The sequence below is a fragment of the Mytilus trossulus genome, chromosome 6, assembly GCF_036588685.1.
Source record: "Mytilus trossulus isolate FHL-02 chromosome 6, PNRI_Mtr1.1.1.hap1, whole genome shotgun sequence".
Classification (NCBI taxonomy): Eukaryota; Metazoa; Mollusca; class Bivalvia; order Mytilida; family Mytilidae; genus Mytilus; species Mytilus trossulus.
The window spans coordinates 61743748-61763294 of record NC_086378.1 but is presented as its reverse complement, the minus strand read 5'-3'; the positions used below and the strand labels follow the sequence as shown (position 1 = coordinate 61763294).

Below are 19547 nucleotides of genomic sequence, written 5' to 3'. Positions count from 1 at the left end.
AAGTAAAGCTAGTTGGTCCTTTCTATAGACTTTTATATATATATATATACAACTAGTCTAAACATCAACCCAACAATGTTAGATCTGTTATTTTGCTTTCGCAAATTTTTTGTTCTTCCCTCGCCGGGACTCGAACCCATGCTACTGAGATATTGTGACACCAAATCGGCTGCACTGTAACCGGCGCGCTAGACCACACGACCAGCTGGGCCTCAAAATGAAGATTTCGTTGGCCGGGTTTTATCTTTCCACTTCAGTTTTAATCTAGTGTCGTATTACATTACATGATGCATAAGCATGAAGATTTTATTTTTACAGATCAGCTGAATTATCTATGGTAAAGGATCCTACAAATTAATGAAAGAGACAGTATCAGAAAATAATTATACATAGCTGTGTTCATTATGTACTAGTACATACAACTCGTCTAAACATCAAACCAACAATGTTAGATCTGTAAATTGGTTTAGCAAATTTTTGTTCTTCCCTCGCCGGGATTCAAACTCATTCTACTGAGATATCGTGTTGTTACGTTGATGTTTAGACAATTGTATATAGAATATATATATATATATATAAACAAGTCTAAATTGAAAACTATGTACAAAACTATGATTGCGTTGGATAAAAATCGCAATTTTTATACGTGTGCATGTAAAACACATTTCGTTGTAGAAGGGTCTAAAAACAGCACAAACAACATTTTCCAAACTACCTATCAAGTGAAAAGGTATATTTTAACAAAACGCAATTGACTAACAGGTCGAACAACTAAAATTCTTAAGCCCTGCTGACTGTCAATTACAATTGCCAAATAAATTGATTGCTGGCTGTCATTGACTATTGCCAAATAAATTGATTGCTGACTGCCATTGATGATTTCCAAATACATTGATTGCTGACTGCCATTGACGACCAAAATGCCTAGAAATAGGAATTTAATAACTAGTTAGTAAAGTCGAAACTTATATTTACTCAACTTATACTAAATTAAAACCAGAACATATATTTCGTATATTGTACTTTTTAAACAAATTTTAGAGATAACGCAAATTATTGAGCAATGTTATTATTCACAAATATGATGCACAAAATGAATGAATCAGTTGTTTAAACGTCTACAAGACCAGCTGTACATAATTATCTTATCTTATGACATAACGATAGTTAACTCAACGACCCTTCAGAGTACTTTACTAGTTTTTCCATAACGTACTTTACAGTATTGGTAGAGCTTAAAAATAAAAATTTGTGTTTAATAAAATGCAATGACATTTGTACTCATTGTGATAATTGTCTCATTGTTATATCAACTTTGTATTCTTTTTATTTTACAGGTTTACTTTAAAATCCTCCGAAATTGCTAGTTGTGCACAAATAAAGAAAAAATACAGTACTATCATTGGGTGTCCACCAGTGTTGCACTGGTTGTGGTCTTGTTGTTCACAACTTATTAAAAAATCTTTTGAATCTTTTATAAATCATCTTGTGTGTGTGTCTTGTCTTGTCAAAACCAAATAATTAGTATATAAATCTTTGAACCAAATTTAAATAGATGTTCGGGATTCGAACATATTTTTCTCATACGAATTTTTCTACAACTTATGTTATATAGATATAGGAAGATGTGGTGTGAGTGCCAATGAGACAACTCTCCATCCAAATAACAATTAAAAAGTAAATCATTATAGGTTAAAGTACGGCCTTCAACACGGAGCCTTGGCTCACACCGAACAACAAGCTATAAAGGGCCCCAAAATTACTAGTGTATAACCATTCAAACGGGAAAATCAACGGTCTAATCTATATAAAAAAACGAGAAACGAGAAACACGTATATATTACATAAACAAGCGACAACTACTGTACATCAGATTCCTGACTTAGGACAGGTGAAAACATTTGCAGCGGGATTAAACGTTTTAATGGATCCAAACCTTCTCCCTTTTTCTGAAACAATAGCATAACATCACAACATAGAAAAACATACGATAAAATATCAAGTAGCAGACTTAACTCAATCAAAAAACGTATGATTACACAATGAACATTTCATTAATTAGAGTTTGTCATTTCTCAAACATTAAAATCTGGCTTGTTATTCAAAGTATCCAGCTCAATGAATGTAATTGTGTTACATCGTAGGTTTCGAAATAAAATATTGTGTACATTATTTTTCTTTTGTCCCTTTTTCCTTTTAACTACAACAACATACATATTATTAAGAAAAAACAAGAATGGGTCCCCAGTTCACGCATGCCCAGTCGCACAACATTTTCTAGGTCCAGTGGACCATGAAATTGGGATCAAAACTTTAATTTAGCAAAAGTATATTAAACTTCAACTTCTTTAGAAAAATTCTTTGACCAAAACCTTTAACCTAAAACGGGACAGGCGAACGAACAGACGGACGAAAAAGCGGACGCACAGACCAAAAAACAGTGTGCCTTATACTATCGTTGGTGGGGAATAAAAAGAACACACTTGACGATTTGTACTTTTTAAAAATTTTGCAAAGAAAAAAATAATAATCAACCTTATTTCTCTCAAATGTTATAACCTCCACATCAATTAGTGTCGTTTATTATATCTAAGGTTTCCAAGTGATTTGACCGTCGATGTTGATACAACTATCTTCAAATTTCGTGTGTATCGATACACATTTTATAGTATGTATATTCTTATTCTCATATATGAACAAAAAAAATCAAATTAAAAAGTTATATTTGTTTCATGCACATTCGATGTCATACAAAACGGCAATATATGTTTTAATACTGTCAGATATCCGTAGCCAATGCTAAACATATAGGATTCAGATCACGGTAGATACCAATATGTATTCATATATATGAGGTCACAATATAGTAAATATATAAAAGATTATCGTGTCCGAATAATTAATCTCTTCAGATGGTATTCACAACATGGTACGAGTGGTCAGTTTCAAAGGAAACTATCAATGATAATAGAAAATATTGAAAACAAACAAAAAAGGTGGAGATCGAGACCAACACACTCACTCACATATCATCGGATATGGTCATTTCCAAATGTAATGAGCAATATTAAGAGTAATGTGCCTGAATTAAATCATAATATTATTCAATAAATAATGCAATTACAAACCGCCTACTTAGCATTTAAAATATCAACGTGGTAATTGCAATATGTTGCTCAATCTGAATACGTCAGCTGTGTACATGACTATAAAACAGAATGTTCTTCTCTGTCCATTATAAGTTACCACAGAAGCAATTCGTCTACTGAAGAAAATTTTAAGACCAGGTAAGTGAAAAGTATTATAATAGAATCAATCTTACATTAAAGGTGCGGCATGAACATTGCTAAATGGTATGAATTAAACTATTATCGCATAATAGCTATACTAAAAGTATATTTGATTTATACATTGTAGATACCAGACTTTAGGCAACTGTAAAACTCACGTTCAGGCTACAAATTTCAAAAATTGATAGAAAGTACTCAAGATACTTTTTTCAATTACAGTTACATAAAATATTGTTCTCATTCGAATATTGTCTTCGGATAAAATGGCAAACAGAACAGTGTCCTTGCTGATGAAATGTTGTCACATCCATTTGGACAATATCATTATATAAATTAATGTCCATGACAACATTTAACAGTGAAATTTTAGTCACATCACAGTTAAAAAGTATCCATGAAATAAGTATATCTAAGTATTTCAGACACGAGGATGCCTCTAACATGAAATTGAAGCTTTTTCTTGGTATATGCATTATAACTTAATAAAGGATTTTTTTTTGTCATCATCAATCAAATAAAAATATATATATATATGAAAATTCTCAATTGTAGCTTTCTATAACCCATCTTTCACAAGGCACATTTATTGATAATTACTCTATGATATAATGCCTCAAATACCCAACCTTGGAAAACCTTAAACAAGAAAAAAAATTTATCTAGAATAAATTATTATTTAGAATAAAGGCGGTATATGAAAAACACATAATATGAATGGTGTTCCTTTTCTGGACATTGTTTCATAGGTAGGAATAAGATTTCATGATACAAAAGCAAAAGGACCAATATCAATATCGCATTGGAAAATATTTTTCGTTAAATTTGTGTAGGATTAACTGGGGTTAAGAGATATGATTTTTCCATAATACGTCTTCAGAATGGCATTAACGCGCTTTCGTATTGGGTGTCCATTTACATTTTGCTAGATTTAACAATTCTAGCCACCTCTGGTCTCTACTGTGACTTTTGTGAATTGTGAGATAGAACATGCAGAACACCAAGTTATTTGTACGTTTATGAATTTTCCCAGCAACTTTATTCACACTAAAGACTGTTGTACTAAAAAAGCTGGTCATGCGCATCTTCAATCATTGTTTCTCTCCACCAAACTGATTAATTAAATTTCCTTCAAAATGAAAAAGATGTGTCTAAATCCCGTCAAGGTAGATCATGACACGGATAAATAATAAGTCCCTTTGTATTTGATGCACATACATGTAGCTATCAAAAAGAATATTACAAACATACCGAGCTCAAAGGAAGATCTAAAACGGGAAGTCCCTTATCAAATCGGAATAAAAAGATATGCAAAACATTAAATTAATCGCAGACAATTACATATTCCTTTAATACAGACGTTCCCTTTATGTATACTAGTTGACATCTGGTCTTGTAGCAAGCAAAACCTGCACTTTTTTTTTCTTTTTTTTAACTTTAGAATTTGTTTGGAATGCATGTGTTTTAGATCAGTCGTACACATTGAAGCTTGAGAGATTGATTTATTTCGGTTAAATTGACCTTTTCACTTTATCTTTGACTTTTGTCTTGATAATTTTTGTACTGAATAAGATAATAATATATTTTGTTTGTTTTTCAGATACGCCTACCAACTGTCAATTGCAATGATAATGGCTCATATTTTGAACTGCATCTTGTTTGTTTTCATATGTTGTAAAAGTATTGTTAATGGTCAGCCTGGACCAGTGATTCCTCCGCCAGGTGGAACGACACCGGCAACAGCAGGTATGCTAGTCACGATTTTAAGTTACAAAAACGTCACTGTCTAAAATTAAGGATAAATTGTCATTGCGATAGTGTTAAAAAAAATAAGATGATAAATCGGACTATATGTTAGGAATTGTTCATCCAACCCCATTTACCTAATTGTTTCAATTTACTATTCTGGTGCATAAAATTACTACCGATTCTATTCATATAAATAATTAATTTCATTTTCCTGTCGTCATTTACACCAATATGTTAACCTTCAATCCCGCACATTTGAAAATTTATTTATATTCGTTTGATTACAACTTCTTTATATTTTAGAAGGCCACAAATAGGAAATCAATATTGACTATGAATTTGGTCTTTTATGAATCTTTTTAAAGGCCAATCTATTGTACAATTGCCATAGGGTTGTCTTATCGACATGGGCGTCGACTTAACAGTGACTATCCCTTTGGTATATTTCTCCTCCATTTTGACTAATCTCTTAAATTGACAGAAAGTGCAAATCATTGTATGTTATGCTTACCTTCAACATAAGTTTAAATTTGTCTTTTTTAAAGGGAAGAAAATCTAAGAATATTTGCTTATTGTTTTATTTTTATTGTTTAGCAAAGTTGGTAACATCTATACAGCATATGCATAAAGTATATACAGCTCTTTAAATGTCTATAAAAAATAGTAATAAAAGTTCAGATGTAGGTTCGAGTCAGTCAATGTGATCACTATCGACAGTGATATAGGGAGATTGTCGGATCCCGATCATATAAAACAGAAGATGTGGTATGATTGCCAATGAGACAACTGTCCACAAGAGACCGAAATGACACAGACATTAACAACTATAGGTCACCGTACAGCCGTCAACAATAATCACAGCCCATACCGCAAAGTCCGCTATAAAAGGCCCCGCTAAGACAATGTAAAACAATTTAAACGAGAAAAAAAATAACGGCCTAATTTATATAAAAAAAAATGAACGAAAAACAAATCTGTAACACCTAAACAAACGACAACAACTGAATTACAGGCTCCTGACTTGGGACAGATACATAAATAATGTGGCGGGATAAAACATGTAAGCAGGATCTTAACACTCCCCTACCCTGAAACAGTGGTATAACAGTACAACATAAGAACGAACTATAAACATCATTTGAAAATAAACAATTATATATACATGTATCAGAGGGTAAATACTTATTGTTGCATATATGTAACAACTATTCATCCAGGTCTTTTAAATATCAACCTTTTTTTAAAATAATACATATCATCAAGATAACAGTATGTGGTCATCAACAAGTACAAAAAACAGCTGACTGCAGAATAAATTGTTCAAGAGATTAAGCAATGAATGTTTATCATGCAATACTTATAAACGGTGTATGTTTAGATGTATATTATATATTTTAATTCCTTTATTATTATGTTTACAGCGGGATTAACAGCGACACTACCCAGTGGTGCGAATTCATATGCGAAAGATGCAATGATCAATTACAACCGAATTCTTTGTCCGAATACTAATTATAATGGTGGAAAATATACTGCTACTGTGGCTGGTAATTACTTGGTATCTGTTACCATGATGTCAGGCACTGTAACCGCTCACACTACTCTAAGGAAGAATGCTGCTATTTATGTGTGGCTATATACTGGTAACCAATATGATATGGCAACTCAAACTGTCTGCATGCAACTGGCAGTGGGTGACATGATTTGGGTCCAGATGACCAACAAGGCATCGATCCTCTTTGATGTTTACAACACTTTCACTGTTGTTAAGTTACCTTGAGTCAGATGTAGTATTAAGTTTTTAAAGATGTTGCATTTCGGCCAAAACAATAAAAACAATAAAAAAAAATCAGCAATGAATGCTTTTAAATAAAGTTTACCATTCTGTTATCGTTATACTTTTTAAATGAGCAATAAGCTTAAGTATGCGTTTGATTTGGGTTTTTTTAATGACAACATATTTGTTACGTTTGTGGGTAGTGTTTTTAAACAGATTTTGGCATACCACTGGGAACCAATTATGTCTTTATTCTTGCCGACTTGGTTCTTTATTATTATGAGGTTGAATTCATGCAGGAACTCCTGAGGATGAAAAATAAAGAATTTCGCAATATCTTCCAACTTTACTTTTCGCTATATAGATGATTTTTTTCTTACTAAATAATTCTAAATTTGGTGAATATGTTGAACGAATCTTTCCAATCGAACTCTAGATAAAGGATACAACAGATACATATAAGTCTGTCTAATATCTTGATTAACAACTACAAATTAATAATGAAGGTCGGTTGAAAACAATACTTTACGACAAACGAGATGATGTCAGCTTCAAAGTTGTGAACTTTCATTTTTCATGCAGCAACACTCAAGCAGCACCTGCATGCGGTGTGTATATCTCCCTATTGGTATGATATACATTCCAGTGTTTCCTATCATGGTTTGCTTGATAGAGGATTGCTGTATACAGGGAAGTTATTTAACCAAGAGTTCTAAATGGTGAAGTTGACATCATCCCTTCGTTAATTTTATGCCATCACGAGTTGGTTGACTGTTCACAGATGATATCATATATTTCTTACGTCGTGATTACAATCTCCTTATCTTTTCATGAATGTGACCTACCGCATGAAACTATATATGGGTTTGTAATAACACGAGTAATACATTGTGTGCCACGTTAAGCAGGACCGGCTTACATTTCCGAAGCACCTGAGATCATCCGCAGATTTCGTTAGAGTTTGTGTTGCTTAGTCTTTAGGGTTTTTTTTATTTTGTTTATTTGTCTGTTTATTTGCGATTTGTGAATTGACTTACCCTCTGGTATCTTGCGCCCCTCTTTTAGTTATGAATGTACCTTATACTTAAAACAAGATCAAATTCGACGGATGTTTATATTTATTATATTATATTTTGTATCAGGATTTCAACATGGAAATAAGTGTATATCTAAAACGATATGAATTAAAACGTAAGGAATAGGTCAAACAAAACACACATCATATAGATTTTGAACATTTAAAAATGTAATTTGTTTACTGATAGCTGTATATCACCTACATTTGTAGGTCGACATAAAACAGTTATATACATAACTTGCAAATGGGTTATAGAATGTTCTGTTTCTTGCATGGCAAAAAGGAAAAATACATATTCGATAAATCCAACATTTAAATTGATTGATTGATTTTTTGGTGTTTTAACTACACTTTAACGCATTAAGGCTATTTCGTGGGACCAGTATTTATTAATAGAGGAAGCCAGAATGCCCGAAAAAAACACTGACCTTCGAAATGAAAACTAACAATCCTAGTCAAAAAAGATTGGAATCGAGTGACCTGCACGAGCGGGGTTATAACTCACAACCCCCGTGCTAACTGGCAAGGTATAACAGCAGTAACTGCGTAGACCACTCGTCCACCGAGACTCTAACATATCCGTCACACCGCATATGTTCAAACACTCTTTTCGAAATAAAAAAAAATGGTAGATGGTGTGAACATAAGGGAGACGACAAATACGAAAGGGACTTACAAAACCATATATCTAAGACAGATATGAATTATGATATGAAGTATGGGTCAGTGAGACTAAAATAAAACAATTTAAATTGTTCAATATATAATTGCCAAAACTGACAACGCCATGGCTAAGAAAAAAGAGGTCATTCGAATCCCTTATATATCACTTATTAGGTAAACTGAATAAATGCACGGCTGCGTAGCTCTTTAAGAGACTTTTCTTATTAGACTTAGTAATATCATATATCACAGATTACACCTGAGCACTATTGTTATATCTTAATTTGATACAAATTGCTACGGAAAACTATGCATTTTAACCACAGAGTTTTTACGAGGGGGTTTCTGAAAACACAGTTCATTGTTATTCATAAGAAATATACTATAAATTGATCATTTTTCCAATAGCATGATGTATAGTGTTCACTACAAGTCGTTCAAAAAAAAAATAAAAAAAATAAACACGTTTCAGAAAATTCCAATAGTGAAAACAATATTAAGCATAAACTTTTAATTGAAAAATATCCTTTGAAAACTTCTTTATTTAAAGGTACAATTTGTCAATCTCAGTCATATGCCTCTCTGCTAAACATGCTGAAGGTTTGGTTTAAACAATCTGAGATTGTATCTTCCAAAACTTCCCATCCTCCTAATCATGAGTTGTCCTAAATATTCAATCAGTATTTTTGTATGTTGATGGTGTCTTGGCGTCGTGTTTTTTTTATTAAGACACATTTATCCCTCATTATGTACGAACATGAATGCATTTTCTTCTGGAGAAGGAGAGGGCCTTTTTTAACATATAGAATACAGTCGTGATTACCTACTGTAAACAGATATAGTTAACAGTACTTTATGATATAATACTGCCTTTAATGTCTACAGCTAAATCCAACGCTTGCCTCAAATGTCGCCCGCCTCTTACCCGTTCATACCGACAATTGCATACTGCAGATTCTATGTCATTCGAGTTTTTAATCATTTTTCCTGATGATAACATGCATAACATAAATACAAGTTATGTTCTCGTTCTAACCCTGTATATCAAACAAAACGTAAGAAAACTTATTTGTCCAGATGTCTTATCAATTGTTACAATACAAATGTCTGTAGAACTCAAGTTAATATCGGTAGATAAAGCATGCTCACGATTTCGGAAACGATGATACGCAACCTTTTGCCTATATACGTCTACGAAGATCGTCACATTTATTGATAGGTGTTTACCGTCACTTTCAGTACTATTGTAAATTGACACCCTCTTTTTTTGGATCATTTACATTTATTAACATAATACCCCTATCAGTCCAGAGACTGATTATCAAATCTTCTTGCCGACTTGTTTCTTTATCATTATGCAGCTGACTTCATACAGGAACTTCTTAAGGAGAAAGACAAGAAGTTAGCAATATCATTTAACTCTACTTTCCGCTATATAGATGATGTTCTTTCAATAAATAATTCAAAATTTAGTTACTATGTCGAACACATCTATCCCATTGAACTAGATATAAAGGATCAATATATGCAGTTAAGTGGCCTCATATCTTGACTTACATCTAGAAATTGACAATGAGGGTCGATTGAAAACAATACTGTACGAAAAAAAGAGATGATTTGAGCTTTCCGATTGCGAACTTTCCATTTTTAAGTAGCAATATTCCAGCAGCACCTGCATACTGTGTTTTATCTCCTAATTCATATGATATTCCTGTGTTTGCATTTTTCATTATTTTTTTTATAGAGAGTTGTTGAATCTAATAAAGCATGAGTTTCAAATGGTGAATTTGAATTCATCTCTTCGTAAATTTTACGGACGCCATCATGAGTTGGTTGACCGTTCCACAGATGATCGGATATTTTCCTTACGTCGTAACTTCAATCCCCTTCCCTTTCATAAATGTTACCTACCGAATTCGTGCCTTTTTTACATATGCCTTTTAGAACTTCTAGATTATATCAACCCATTAGCCGTTCAAATATAGTTTCGGTGTTACGTTTCTGTAGTTTATTACTCCTTACGTGGATACAAATTTCAACTTCATCTATTATTTTTTTCAAATATCATCGGCATCATTTCACACCTCTAATGTTTAAAAATTACTTGTGATCCATTTGATTTTATTAAATTTAAATCGGGTTCTTTTAAAAACCCATCGAAGTAAGCCTTTTTCAAAAATACATAATTTTTTTTTTTAAATTCACTCCCTCTGCTGGTTATATTAATCCTTCGATTCCATTGTTACCCCTAAATCCAAATTTGTTGGGTTCAGTCTGTAATTTGAGTAAAGGTTTATTCTATTGTGAAGAAAGTGCTTTTATTTGCCTAAGCATTACCCGCTACAGACTGTTAGGAAAATCATACTACGCCCTCTACCTAATTATTTATTGCAGATCCGTAGTTCACTCTTTACCTTGTAATGTATGCCAGGAATCACGAAATTAAAATCTACAATTTAGCCTAAAATGGATGGCTCAATGCCGAAATTGTGACCACTCAAGATCTTCTTACTATCGTCTACAGATGCATGTTCGATTAAAAGATTGTAATTTGCTGACATCGATAACTTAATCAAGCCTATTCAGACCGAAAGTAGATTAACTATGATCCAATAAATATGTTCTACATAGCTAATCAACCAGGATAGATTTCGATAAAAACTGGGATGGGGGAGAAAATACCAAATGTATATAAAAAAAAAGAACTATAGGAAAAAGGAGTGCATGTTGGAAAGGGATAATATTTTGTCTTGACATTTCCACCTACAGCCACCCAATGGTGCAGGAGGAGCATGATATGCATGTTGTGTGAATTGACCAGGAGATTTTACGTATTCGTTTATTTTGTACTTTTGAGTGCCTAATTGATATTTTCTGAATGACGAAAAGGTTATTTTACAGTGTGAATAAAATTACTAATTTGTTATTGATGAAACTGAAACATCCGTCTAATTTGAAAGTAGTAATATGTACTAGATTTCAATCTAAAGCATAACTATATTATAACTATATATGATTGCTATTTTGTATTTTTAAAACAATCAAACAAATTACCAAGTGATTAAATTGTATCTTAATAAAGTGTGTAATTATTTTGATAAGAACGAATAGTATTACTTTCATTTTTTTCACTTTTTCACACTTTTTCCTAAAAATAATCAAAATAAATTATAAACGTGTTGAAATGAGTATATTTTCAAGATAGAAAGACTTTCAAGAGCGTACATTTCTAAACATTTTTAAATGGTAAAAAAAACATCTAATGATCCGCCCTTCAAATATATGCATTTTAGTTGGGGCTTTTTTTGTGTGTAGTAGTTGTTACCTTCACTCATTAGGAGGGTTGTTCGTGCGTACACAGTATGACAATATTGGCTAATCTATTGTTTATTTTGTGACTGTGCTGACTTAAACCAGAAAGGTACTAAAATAACATTAATTTTACTTTGTTGTTTGATCAGTCTGTTCACATAGATGTACGTCATTGTATCAACTTGATTGGGAAATTACCAATCAACGTATACCTTGCGATCAATTGTGTATAATGTCCAATATTAGGCAGACTTATATGTATCCCTTATCTAGAGTTCGATTGGATAGATTCGTTCAACATATTCACCAAATTTAAAATTATTTAGTAAGAAAAAATCATCTATATAGCGAAATGTAAAGTTGAAATATATTGCGAAGTTCTTATTTTTCATCCTCAGGAGTTCCTGTATGTATTCAACCTCATAATAATAAAGAACCAAGTCGGAAAGAATTAGGACATAATTGGTTCCCAGTGGAATGCCGACAGTCCGTTTAAAAACACTACCAACGAATGTAACAAATATGTTTTGATTAAAAAATTTAAAAAAAAGCATACTTAAGCTTATTGCTCATTTAAAAAAGTATAACGATAACAAAATGGTAAACTTTATTTAAAAGCATTCATTTCTGATTTTTTTTATTGCTTTTATTGTTTTGGCCGAAATGCAACATCTTTAAAAACGTCATACTACATCTGACTCATGGTAACTTAACAACAGTGAAAGTGTTGTAAACATCAAAGAGGATCGATGCCTTGTTGGTCATCTGGACCCAAATCATGTCACCCACTGCCAGTTGCATGCAGACAGTTTGAGTTGCCATATCATATTGGTTACCAGTATATAGCCATACATAAATAGCAGCATTCTTCCTTAGAGTAGTGTGAGCGGTTACAGTGCCTGACATCATGGTAACAGACACCAAGTAATTACCAGCCACAGTAACAGTATATTTTCCTGCATTATAATTATTATCCGGACAAAGAATTCGGCTGTATAAGATTACTGCATCTTTCGCATATGAATTCGAACCACTGGGTAATGTTGCTGTCAATCCCGCTATAAAAATTATAATAAAGAAATTAAATAAAATGTACAATATACATATAAACTTACACCGTTTAATAAACATTGCATGATGAACATTCATTGACTAATCTCTTGTACAATGCGTTCTAAAGTCGGCTGTTTTTGTACTTGTTGATGACCACACACTTTTGTCTTGGTGATATTTATTATATCAGATATAGGTTGATATTTAAAAATAAACTGGCTTCTACTCAGCCATTAGATTGAGCAAATTTTTTTTGTTGTAATCGTTTAAGATTTAGCATTTTCGAGTACAGTGTAATAACATATTCATATGAATAGTTAGTACACATGTGCAACAATATGTGTTTACCCTCTGCTACATGTATGTATACTTGTTATTAAAATTTGATAGACATTTAACGAGTGTATGCACTTTATGCATATGCTGTACCAACTTTGCTGAACACTATTATTAGAATAAAACAATAAGCAAATATTCTTAGATTTCCTTCCCTTCAAAAATGTCCTATTAAAACTTGTGTAAAAGGTAAGCATAACATACAATGATTTGCATTTTCTGTCAATATCTGGGAGATTAGTTAAAATGGAGGAGAAATATACCACAGGGATATTCAAACTCATAAGTCGAACATACACCTGATAACGACATGTCAATTGTACAATAGATTGTCCTTTAAAAAGATTCATAAAAGATCAAATTCAATGTCAATGTAAAATTCCTATTCGTGGCATGCAACAATATTATGAAGTTCTAATCAAACGAAAATAAATAAATTTCCAAATGTACGGGATTAAAGGTTTACATCCATGTTTTTATTAATAAAATGTCGACAGGAAAATAACATTAGTTATTTATATGATTAGAATCGTAAGAAATTTAATAAACCAGAATAGTAAATTGGAGGTTGGATGAACAACCTCTCACAAATAGTCCGATTTACTATCTTTTTTTTAACACTATCGCAATGATAATCAATCATTTCTAACAGTGACGTTTTTGTATCTTAAAATCGTGATTAGCATACCTGCTGTTGCCGGTGCCGTTCCACCTCCCCCTCCACCTACTGCTCCACCTCCCGTTCCACCTCCCGTTCCACCTCCCGTGCCACCTCCCGGAATAACCTGACCATCAACAATACTTTTACAACATATGAAAACAAACAAGATGCAGTTCAAAATATGAGCCATTATCATTGCAATTGACAGTTGATAAGTCTGAAAAACAAACAAATTATATTATTATCTTATTCAGTACGACTTATCTATAATACATGCATTCCAAATAAATTCTTAAGTAAAAAAAACAAAAGCAAAAGGTGCAGGTTTTGCTTGCAACAAGACCAGTGGTTGAAGTCATAAAACTTTGCTCAGTGCTCAGAGCACAAAAATCATGCTCAAAACATGATATTCAAATTTTGATTGGTTGATTCTTGAGTCTGAGTACAAAAATCATGCTCGAAAGTTTTATGACCGTAAGGCCTGGTGTCAACTTGTATACTTATGGGAACGTCTGTATTACAGTAATATGTACATTCTGGAATTGTTTGCTTTTAATTTAATGTTTTTCATATCTTTTTATTCCGTTTTAAATTTTCCTTTGAGCTCGGTATATTTGTAATAATCTTTTTGATAGCTATGTGCATCAAATACAAAAGGATTTATTATTTTATCCGTTTCATGATCTACCTTGACGGGATTTAGACACAATTTTTTCATTTTTATTGACATTTTATCAATCAATTTTATTGGGAGAAGCAATGATAAAAGATGCGCATGACCAGCGTTTTTAGCACAACAGTCTTTAGTGTCAATAAAGTTGCTGGGATAATTCATAAACGTACAAATAACTTGGTATTCCGTATGTTCTATCTCACAATTCACAAAAGACACAGTAGAGACCAGTGTTGGCTAGAATTGTTAAATCCAGCAAAATGTAAATGGACACCAAATGAGACAGAGCTTAAATGTCGTTTTGAAGATATAAGATGGGAAAATCATATCTCTAAACCCCAGTTTATCCTTCACATATGTAAAACAAAATATTTTACAATGCGATATTGGTCCGCAAGACAAAATTTTATGCTTTTGTATCATGAAATTGTTTTGTACCTATCTATGAAACAATGTTCAGAAAAAGAACACCACTCATTTTATGGTTTTTTTCATATACCGCCTTTATTCTAAAGATAACTAATATCAAATTTTATCTTGTTAAAGGTTATCCAAGGTTGTGTATTGAAGCAATATATCATTGACTAATTATTAATAAATGTGCCTTGTGAAAGAAGGGGTATAGAAAGTTACAATTTAGATTTTTTATATATATCTGTTTTCTTTTTTCGATTGATGATGACAAAATAAAATTCTTAATTAAGGATGTTTGCTTGTCATGTTTAAGAATTTTTGTTAGAATTTTTAAATCATCTGGTTTTATCCATTTGAATGCCTTCAAAATATGTTGCCCATGAACCCCCATGTTTCTTTTTATAAATCTTCTATTTGTATAATTATAAGCCATTTGTAAAAGTCTAATAAAATCATTATTTATTTTTTGAAACATTGTCATAGTTTTTGAAAACTTTAACTGGTGAATGATAAATCTATGCAAAATCAAGAGAGAACATTTTCCCGCCAAAATTCCAATTGCTAATATCTTGAAAACAAGCACATTGATACCTATATTTTTTTTGCTTTTTTTATTCTTCAATTAATCCCCTATCAATATACACTAGTTTTATGTAAGTTATGTATTTTGAAACTGAGCAGCACAATTCATTAAGTTATAACACATATACCTAGAAAAAGCTTCAATTTTATGTTACAGGAATCCTCGTGTCTGACAAAACTATATTTAATTATTTCATGGACAAGCTTTAACTGTGACTTATTGGAAAGGACATAATTTCACAGTGAAATGTTGTCATGGACATTAATTTATATAATGATATTGTCCAAATTTATATGACAACATTTCATCAGCAAGGACACTATTCTTTTTGCCATTTTATCCGAAGACAATATTTTAATGAGAACAATATTTTATGTATCTGTAATTGAATAAAGTATCTTGAGTACTTTCTATCAATTTTTGAAATTGGTAGCTTAAACTTGAGTTTAAAAGTTTCCGAAGGTCTGCCTGAATTCAGTTATTTGGTATTCAATCACATGCGTGTTTTTTTTCCCAGCTTATAAATACATACTCATTTTATGTAACAATGAATAAACCACGTCCTTCACATAATAATTTATGATTGATTTACCAAAACAGGAACGTATGTTATGGAAAATTTGCTCAAAAATATTTGTTTAAGTCCTTGTATGTTCATGCAGATAGATTATTCACAGTGCAAGTTTAAACAGGGTGTTTTAACTTCACTAGCAACGTATTCCATTCAACTGCTTTTAAAGAAGAAAAAACAAAAAAAATCAATTGAATGAAATACCATAAGTTTACTATTGTATTTCCATTTAAGGCATGAACAACTTAAAAAACGTTATTGAAATATGAGTGTGTTTTTTTTCAAATTAGTAAACAATGTAGAACACTGTCTGTCAATCATAAATACAGTGAGTCTTTAAAGTCTTGTATGTACAAATCAAATAGACTTTTATTATAATTTATATTCATTTATAGTTTAACTTATACCATTTAGCAATTTTCAAACCGCACCTTTAATGTTTTGATCTATTCTTTTATCATACTTTTCACTCACCTGGTCTTATAATTTTCCTCAGTTGATAAATCTGCTCCTGTGGTAACTTGTCATGGACAGAGAAGAACATTCTGTTTTATAGTCATGTACACGGCTGATGTATTCAGATTGAGCAACATATTGCAATTGCCACGTTGATATTTTTAATGCTTTGCTTGCAGATTTTGTGGTTTAGTAGGCGGTTTGAAATTGTATGATTAATTGAATAATATTATGATTAGATTCAGGCACATTAATCTTAATATTGCTAATTACATATGGAAATGACCATATTCGATCATATGTGAGTGAGTGTATTGGTATTGATCTCCACTTTTTTGTTTTTGCTCAATATCTTCTATTATCACTGATATCTTCCTTTCATACTGACCTCTCGTACCATGTTATGAATACCATCTGATGAGAATAGATATTCGGACACGATAGTTTTTTATTTGTTTACTATATTGTGACATCATATATACCAATACCATGATCTGAATCCTATTTGTTTAGCATTGCCTACAAGGTATCTGACAGTATTATCTTAACATGCTTAACTATGATTTACATCTAATAAAATTGAGAATGAAAATGGGGAATATGTCAAAGATATCAAACATATATTGTCGTTTCAATTTGTATGTGCATGAAACATATATTGTCGTTTTCAATTTTTTGTGCATGAAACATATATTGCCGTTTTGTGTGTGTGCATAAAACATATATTGCTGTTTTGTATGTACATGAAACATACATAACTTTTTAATTTCATTTTTTCTGGTTCTGTTTAAATAAACATACTATAATTGGTATCGATATACACGAAATTTGAAGAGAGTTGTTTTAACATCGACTGTGAAATCACTTGGAAACCTTAGATATAACAAACGACACTAATTAACGTGGAGATCATTTTATATATTATCTGTTTACAACATTTTGAATTTTTGAAATACTAAGGCATTTCTACCTCAGGCATAGATTACGTTAGCTGTAGTTGGTAAAACGTTTAGGAATTTTGGTCCTCAATGCTCTTCAACTTCGTACTTTTTTTTGCCTTTTTACTTTTTTTGGAATTGAGCGTCACTGATGAGTCTTTTATAGACGAAACGCGCGTCTGGCGTATATACAAAAGGAGTCAGTCCGGTAAGAACCGATTTTGGCCTCAAATTTCAAGTTCAAATATGAAAAATCTACCAAATATGCAAAAATATGTTACTTTTCAGATGGTTTTTGACAAAAATGAAAGTGGCCGCATCCGTGTTCATCCTCAACCTTTAAAGATGTTATGTATTATCATAAAATACAACTTACGTTTCAATAATAAGGATGAACACGAATGCGGCCACTTTCGTTTTACACAAAAACCGTCTAAAATTTAACTAAAATACTAGAATTGTGAAGATTTCAGTAATTAAGCACGATTTAATTGTGCTAGTACCCGATATATGTGCATTGTATTGTCAAATTGTCTACTATCTATTAAATAACTAAAAGTTTACATATGATGAGTTTGTTCATAGTAATACCTGTTTTATTTCTTTATAATTTGAATTTTTTTTCATCAATCTTATTGTATCAGGCGAACATTGAAAAGGTCTCCTTGATGAAAATATAGATTTGCTATATATACTACATAATCTTTGAATCAGAAGAATTTTCAAAGGATTTTGAAAGGTTTGTAATATGTGTAGACGAGTTATGTTCCAAGGATAAACACAACAATTTCATTGGTATTCGTGTTGGGGTTTTTTTGGCCTTAAGAAAGCACACATTATATCAATTTCCATTGGTACTATTGAAAGATTTCAGATTCATACTGCAACAAACAATACTTTAACAAACAAAATAGATATCCTATCGAGGCAACAACCCCGCATAAGGCAGGGGACAGGATTTGAATTTTTTAAATTCTGCACAAACGACACCTTAAAGAACATTCAGTATACCACAAACGTACCAGTAAAATACTTTTCAGTGTCAATGAATTAATCTGAATTTTGTCAAGAAACTATCATACGAAATAATATATACAGCTGAAATTGTTTAAATGATCAAATGGTCTGTAACACATTTGACGGTAATAACGTTGATTATTATTTTTTTCTATGCAAAATTTGTTAAAAAGTACAAATCGTCAAGTGTTATCTTGTTATGCCCCACCAACGAAGGTAGAAGGCATTATGTTTTCTGGTCTGTGCGTCCGTTTTTTTTCGTTCGTTCTTCTGTCCCGTTTCATGTTAAATTTTTCGGTCAAGGTAGTTTTTGATGAAGTTGAAGTTCAATCAAATTGAAACTTAGTACACATGTTCCCTATGATATGCTCTTTTTATTTGTAATGCTAAATTAGAGTTTGTATCCCAATTTCATGGTCCACTGGACATAGCAACAGTTGTGCGATTGGGGCATCCGTGTACTTGGGACCCATTCTTGTGTCTTTTTAATAATATGTATGCTGTAGTAATTATAAAGAAAAAGGGACAAAAGAAAAATAATATGAACAATATTTCATTTCGAAACCTACGATGTAACATAATTACATTCGCTGAGCTGGATATTTTGAATAACAAATCAGATTTTAATGTTTAAGAAATGACAAATTCAAATTAATGCACACGTACATTACATAAGTTGAAAAAAAAACGAATGACAAAATGTGTTTAAATCCCGGACTTCTATTTTAATTTGGTTCAAAGATTTATATTTTTCTATTTGGTTTTTGACAAGACAAGTCACACAGACGATGATTATTAAAAGATTCAAAAGATTGATTTAGTTGTGAACCACAATATCAAAACTAGGGCGAAACTAGTGAACACCCAATGATAGTACTGTATTTGATCTAGATTTGTGCACAACTAGCAATTTCAGATGATTTTAAAGTTAATCTATAAAAAAAAAAAAAAAGTTCATAAAACAATGAGACAATAATTA

At 31.7% G+C, this 19547-nt stretch overlaps 2 protein-coding genes across 3 annotated transcripts in view; one reads left to right on the top strand and one right to left on the bottom strand.

Annotated features, from left to right (window-relative positions):
- Positions 1-3626: 3626 nt before the first annotated feature.
- LOC134722878 (uncharacterized) lies at positions 3627-6816 on the top strand. Its single transcript, XM_063586510.1, has 3 exons — positions 3627-3703; positions 4888-5033; positions 6458-6816. Exons 1-3 carry the CDS (start codon positions 3627-3629, stop codon positions 6814-6816), a joined length of 582 nt encoding a protein of 193 aa, XP_063442580.1.
- Positions 6817-12565: 5749 nt separating this feature from the next.
- The window catches only part of LOC134721650 (uncharacterized), a 40095-nt gene continuing 33113 nt past the window's right edge, over positions 12566-19547 (bottom strand). The window contains exons 1-2 of one of the 2 annotated variants that reach the window (XM_063584789.1): positions 14046-14112; positions 12566-12924 (exon numbers count right to left, since the gene is read on the bottom strand). In XM_063584789.1, the coding sequence (XP_063440859.1) occupies positions 12566-12924; positions 14046-14112 (426 nt within the window). Of the gene's footprint in view, positions 12925-14045; positions 14113-19547 lie in introns of those variants that run through there. The other variant, XR_010107893.1, reaches the window with a different exon arrangement.

Coding starts and splice junctions, on each gene's coding strand:
- LOC134722878 (XM_063586510.1), top strand. CDS start 3,627: ATGTCCATGACAACATTTAACAGTGAAATTTTAGTCACATCACAGTTA. Junction 3,704..4,887: donor CATGAAATAAGTATATCTAA/GTATTTCAGACA, acceptor TTTGTTTTTCAG/ATACGCCTACCAACTGTCAA. Junction 5,034..6,457: donor AACGACACCGGCAACAGCAG/GTATGCTAGTCA, acceptor TTATGTTTACAG/CGGGATTAACAGCGACACTA.